Source organism: Gopherus evgoodei, unplaced genomic scaffold (assembly GCF_007399415.2).
Source record: "Gopherus evgoodei ecotype Sinaloan lineage unplaced genomic scaffold, rGopEvg1_v1.p scaffold_48_arrow_ctg1, whole genome shotgun sequence".
Lineage (NCBI taxonomy): Eukaryota > Metazoa > Chordata > Testudines > Testudinidae > Gopherus > Gopherus evgoodei.
The window spans coordinates 1945600-1951732 of NW_022060069.1; the positions used below are offsets into that span (position 1 = coordinate 1945600).

The following is a 6133-nucleotide window of genomic DNA, read 5'->3' on the forward strand; positions in this document are numbered from 1 at the left end:
GTCAGGAGGTGGGGCCATGTGGTGGGTGGGAGGAGTCTGATAAAATGGGCGGGGTCACTGTACACACAGGGTCCGCCCCCTGTGGCTGCCAAGCCAATGCCCCATCAACCGCAGAAGAGAAAGCAGGACTTGCTACTGAGGAGGCGGAGCCGTGTTGCATGAGGGGGCGGAGCCACACCTAGCCACGCCCATTCCCACAGTATTCTGTCCACACAGGCACTGCACCTCCACGTGTCGTCCAATGGCCTTCGACGCAGGCTGCCATGGCGCCTCATGGCCCCGCCCCTCGGTTCTGCATTAAAGCGACGGCATGACCCATTAATCCGGGGGGGGGGAAATCTCATTGTTTGTAACTCAAGCTCCCCACCCCCCCCGGAGGATTTTCGATCCAACCAACAACAAAACGAAACCTCGTTAAATAATTCTCTTCTTCTTCTTTAAATTACAAATAATTCAAAATCTAAACCCAGAAACACCGAGGAAATTTACAAAAAAATTAACAATAATAATAATAAAAATAAAAACTCCAACGCATCCCAACCCCCGTTTAACGGCCCCCCCCCGGTCTTGGGGGAGGGGGAGTGAGTCCGTGTGTCCTGGGCGATCAGCTGCACTTGCAGGAACTGACGATCATGTTGGAGAGCTGCTCCACCTTGGGCTTCCGCCCCACGTAGTAGACGATGGGCAGAGGTGCCAGGGCCTGGGGGACGCAGCAGGGCGCAGCCGAGGCGCCCGGGTTGTGCTGGTTGTACAAAGCCAGGACCTGCGGAGAAATAGCCCCGGTTTGGTATCTGTCCAGGGACAGGTGGGGAGTGGGAGACAGGGCCTGTTTCCTGAGGGAGGGGCCGGGCAATTGGCGCTGGATGCAGACAGGCAGGTGCCCCCGGGTTCTGGGTTCATGCCAGCCTGGCTATGGCCCAGCCCCTCCCCGCCTGGCAGGGCCAGCGTCTCCCCCAGGCGCCGAGCCAGCTTGGGCAGGGCTAGAGGGTGCCGAGGCGCCTGGATCCTGGGGAGGCCAATCCCACGCCGGGATGGGGGATGGGGCAGGGGTAGGTTGGAGTGAGCTAGGAGGGTCCGGCTGATCCCAGTACCCCCACCCAAGGTCCACACTGGGCCAATCAGCTCCTGAGTCCAGTTCTAGACTGGGCTACTCTGTGTGCCAACCCTGGGTCCCAGCCCCCGACCCGGCTCTAAGCCACCAGACCCCACTGCTCTCCCAGTGCCAGGGAGAGAACCCCAGTTTCCGGGCCCCACCTTGCTGTACTGGGTGTCAGAGCTCCAGATGTAGGGGCAGGGGCCCATGCAGAAGTTGGCCATGTAGCCCTTGGGCTCGTGGATCCACTTCCACTGCAGGTCCTTGCGGAAGTCGATGAAGAGAGGACGCACGCAGCAATTCTTCTCCTCCGCCCTGCAGGGCAGATCCGTCAGCGCACCGACACCAGCCAGCCAACACTGGGCAGGCAGCCAGAGCCCGAGAGAACCCAGGAGTCCTGGCTCCCAGCCTCCTCTGCTCTGACCCACCAACCCCCACTCCCCTCCCAGAGCCAGAGAGAACCCAGGAGTCCGGGCTCCCAGCCCCCCTGCTCTGACCCACCAACCCCCACTCCCCTCCCAGAGCCAGAGAGAACCCAGGAGTCCTGGCTCCCAGCCCCCCTGCTCTAACCACCAGCCCCCAGTCCCCTCCCAGAGCTGCCCCCCACAACAATACCCAGGCAGCACCCCCTCCCCCGGCCGGGCCACAGCTCACCCAAAGCAGTAGTCGGTGTCCAGCGCCCGGCGATGGCGCGAGCTCTGCAGGTGGCTGGCGCGCTCCAGGGGCGTGGACATCACCAGCACATATGGCGGCTTCTGGGCCGTGGAGGAGACGGTGCCCAGGTCACCCCGCCTATTGTCGAAGCCTTCAGGGAGCAGACCCCCCGTTAGCGGCGGGCACACTGCCTGAGGGAGGGGTGCTGGGGCACACTCCAGGGGACCCATAGGCCCAGCCACGGGGCCTGGCAGCGGGTAGGCGAGTCCCGGCCAGCGATTGGAACACGCCAGCTCAGAGCCTCTGGCTGATACCCAGGGACCAAGGGCCACAGGGGCGGCGGGGGTGTCTCAGCATTTCGTCCGCATGACCCACCCTGTGCAGGAGGAAACTGAGGCACAAAGCGATGCCTAGCTCCCCCCCTCCCGCTCTAATCGGTAGCCCCCACTCCCATCCCAGACCAGGGATAGAACCCAGGAGTCCTGGCTCCCAGCCCCCCTGCTCTAACAGCTAGATCCCGCTCCCTTCCCAGAGCCAGAGAGAGAACCCAGGAGTCCTGGCTCCCAGCCCCCCTGCTCTAACAGCTAGATCCCGCTCCCTTCCCAGAGCCAGAGAGAGAACCCAGGCATACTACCGTCTATGATCACTTTCAGTTCCTCGCAGGTGTCCTCACAGGAGCAGTGAACACGGAGTTTAAAGATCTCCAGAACCTCTGAAAACAGGCAAACGGGGAGTGAGAAGGGGGCAGGTGGGTGGTGCCGGCCCCACACACCCAGGGAGGGTCCTGCTAGTGAGAATCCCGACAGCACAACCAGTCCTCAATGCTTCGCCTCCATGCAGAAACCACGAAATCCCCATCCCCCTCCCAAGGCAGGGGAGAGAACCCAGGAGTCCTGACTCCCAGATCCCCCTTCTCCAGCCCACCAGACCTCACTCCCTTCACAGGGCTGGGGAGAGAACCCAGGAGTCCGGGCTCCCAGCCCTCCCCTGCTATAATTACCAGACTCCACTGCACAGTGGCTGTTCTCTGCCCCAGAGCCCATTGGGGAACAGCACAAGTTAGAGCAGCCCGGAGGCAGCTCTAAGTGACACTGAGGCACAGCAGGGACCAGGATAACGCCCCTGCTCAGGGATGGGGGGCTGGAGGGGACAGGGAAGGACAAGAGACTGTGCTGGGTGCAGACCGCAGAGGTCCCGGGGGAAGCTGGGTGCCCAAGGAGCAGCAGGGCACACGGTGTGCCCTGGATAGGGGGCCCCCCTCACCTTGGCCACTCAGCCACTGGCGAACCACCTCGGTGATGTCGAAGGCCAGCCACTCCTCCTCCGGCACCCGCCCCATGGCGCGACTGTCCAGGTAGCGCCAGGACCCGTTCCCGTAGTGCTGGGGGGAGACGGGCGTGAGCCAGGGTGCTGGGGGGCAGGGAGACGCCCTCTCTGGTCCAGCCCCGCCAAGAACCCACACTGCCTCCCCCGCCCCGGGGGCCCAGCGCACCTGGTACAGCTCCAGCCGCTGCTCCACGCCCGGCTTCTGCAGCATACGCAGCTCGGCCCGGTGCAGCAGGGCCTCGCTGCTGATCTGCGCCCGCACCTGGGAGGCATTGAACAGGAAGAAGATGCTTTGGCTGGTCTTCTCCCAGGGCCTGTAGCTGGCTGCAGGGAGACAGGGGATGAGCACGCAGCGCGATGCCCCTCACTCCCGACCCGCAGCCCCTGCCAGCCCAGCCCTGCCGGTGCCCCTCACTCCCGACCCGCAGCCCCTGCCAGCCCAGCCCTGCCGGTGCCCCTCACTCCCGACCCGCAGCCCCTGCCAGCCCAGCCCTGGTCCTCCCAGCTCTGCCGGTGCCCCTCACTCCCAACCCGCAGCCCCTGCCAGCCCAGCCCTGGTCCCCCCAGCCCTGCCGGTGTCCCTCACTCCCGACCCGCAGCCCCTGCCAGCCCAGGCCTGGTCCCCCCAGCTCTGCCAGTGCCCCTCACTCCCGTCCCGCAGCCCCTGCCAGCCCAGCTCTGAGCTCCCCCCAGCCCTGCCGGTGCCCCTCACTCCCGACCCGCAGCCCCTGCCAGCCCAGGCCTGGTCCCCCCAGCCCTGCCGGTGCCCCTCACTCCCGACCCGCAGCCACTGCCAGCCCAGCCCTGGGCTCCCCCCAGCCCTGTCGGTGCCCCTCACTCCTAACCCGCAGCCCCTGCTACCCCAACCCTGGGCACCCCCCCAGCTCTGCCGGTGCCCCTCACTCCTAACCCGCAGCCCCTGCCAGCCCAGGCCTGGTCCCCCCAGCCCTGCCGGTGCCCCTCACTCCCGACCCGCAGCCACTGCCAGCCCAGGCCTGGTCCCCCCAGCCCTGCCGGTGCCCCTCACTCCCGACCCGCAGCCACTGCCAGCCCAGCCCTGGGCTCCCCCCAGCCTTGCCGGTGCCCCTCACTCCCGACCCGCAGCCCCTGCCAGCCCAGGCCTGGTCCCCCCAGCCCTGCCGGTGCCCCTCACTTCCCGACTCGCAGCCCCTGCCAGCCCAGGCCTGGTCCCCCCAGCCCTGCCGGTGCCCCTCACTCCCGACCCGCAGCCACTGCCAGCCCAGCCCTGGGCTCCCCCCAGCCCTGCTGGTGCCCCTCACTCCCGACCCGCAGCCGGTGCCAGCCCAGCCCTGGGCTCCCCCCCAGCTCTGCCGGTGCCCCTCACTCCCAACCCGCAGCCCCTGCCAGCCCAGGCCTGGTCCCCCCAGCCCTGCCGGTGTCCCTCACTCCCGACCCGCAGCCCCTGCCAGCCCAGGCCTGGTCCCCCCAGCTCTGCCAGTGCCCCTCACTCCCGTCCCGCAGCCCCTGCCAGCCCAGCTCTGAGCTCCCCCCAGCCCTGCCGGTGCCCCTCACTCCCGACCCGCAGCCCCTGCCAGCCCAGGCCTGGTCCCCCCAGCCCTGCCGGTGCCCCTCACTCCCGACCCGCAGCCACTGCCAGCCCAGCCCTGGGCTCCCCCCAGCCCTGTCGGTGCCCCTCACTCCTAACCCGCAGCCCCTGCTACCCCAACCCTGGGCACCCCCCCAGCTCTGCCTGTGCCCCTCACTCCTAACCCGCAGCCCCTGCCAGCCCAGGCCTGGTCCCCCCAGCCCTGCCGGTGCCCCTCACTCCCGACCCGCAGCCACTGCCAGCCCAGGCCTGGTCCCCCCAGCCCTGCCGGTGCCCCTCACTCCCGACCCGCAGCCACTGCCAGCCCAGCCCTGGGCTCCCCCCAGCCCTGCCGGTGCCCCTCACTCCCGACCCGCAGCCCCTGCCAGCCCAGCCCTGGTCCCCCCAGCCCTGCCGGTGCCCCTCACTCCCGACTCGCAGCCCCTGCCAGCCCAGGCCTGGTCCCCCCAGCCCTGCCGGTGCCCCTCACTCCCGACCCGCAGCCACTGCCAGCCCAGCCCTGGGCTCCCCCCCCAGCCCTGCTGGTGCCCCTCACTCCCGACCCGCAGCCGGTGCCAGCCCAGCCCTGGGCTCCCCCCCAGCCCTGCCAGTGCCCCTCACTCCCGACCTGCAGCCACTGCCAGCCCAGCCCTGGGCTCCCCCCAGCCCTGTCGGTGCCCCTCACTCCTAACCCGCAGCCCCTGCTACCCCAACCCTGGGCACCCCCCCAGCTCTGCCTGTGCCCCTCACTCCTAACCCGCAGCCCCTGCCAGCCCAGGCCTGGTCCCCCCAGCCCTGCCGGTGCCCCTCACTCCCGACCCGCAGCCACTGCCAGCCCAGGCCTGGTCCCCCCAGCCCTGCCGGTGCCCCTCACTCCCGACCCGCAGCCACTGCCAGCCCAGCCCTGGGCTCCCCCCAGCCCTGCCGGTGCCCCTCACTCCCGACCCGCAGCCCCTGCCAGCCCAGGCCTGGTCCCCCCAGCCCTGCCGGTGCCCCTCACTCCCGACTCGCAGCCCCTGCCAGCCCAGGCCTGGTCCCCCCAGCCCTGCCGGTGCCCCTCACTCCCGACCCGCAGCCACTGCCAGCCCAGCCCTGGGCTCCCCCCAGCCCTGCTGGTGCCCCTCACTCCCGACCCGCAGCCGGTGCCAGCCCAGCCCTGGGCTCCCCCCCAGCTCTGCCGGTGCCCCTCACTCCCGCCCCGCAGCCCCCTGCTAGCCTGGCCCTGGGCTCCGCCCAGCCCTGCCGGTGCCCCTCACTCCCGACCCGCAGCCCCTGCCAGCCCAGCCCTGGGCTCCCCCCAGCCCTGTCGGTGCCCCTCACTCCCAACCCGCAGCCCCTGCCAGCCCAGCCCTGGGCTCCCCCCCAGCTCTGCCGGTGCCCCTCACTCCCGACCCGCAGCCCCTGCCAGCCCAGCCCTGGGCTCCCCCCAGCCCTGTCGGTGCCCCTCACTCCCAACCCGCAGCCCCTGCCAGCCCAGGCCTGGTCCCCCCAGCTCTGCCGGTGCCCCTCACTCC

At 69.3% G+C, this 6133-nt stretch overlaps 1 protein-coding gene across 1 annotated transcript; it reads right to left on the reverse strand.

The window, feature by feature from the left end:
• Positions 1-410: 410 nt before the first annotated feature.
• TGFB1 (transforming growth factor beta 1) lies at positions 411-3447 on the reverse strand. The gene is made up of 6 exons (XM_030546732.1): positions 3240-3447; positions 3011-3128; positions 2382-2459; positions 1748-1898; positions 1255-1408; positions 411-763 (listed from the first exon to the last, which is right to left on the reverse strand). Exons 1-6 carry the CDS (start codon positions 3282-3284, stop codon positions 605-607), a joined length of 705 nt encoding a protein of 234 aa, XP_030402592.1. The 5' UTR covers positions 3285-3447; the 3' UTR covers positions 411-604.
• Between the last annotated feature and the right edge of the window lie 2686 nt (positions 3448-6133).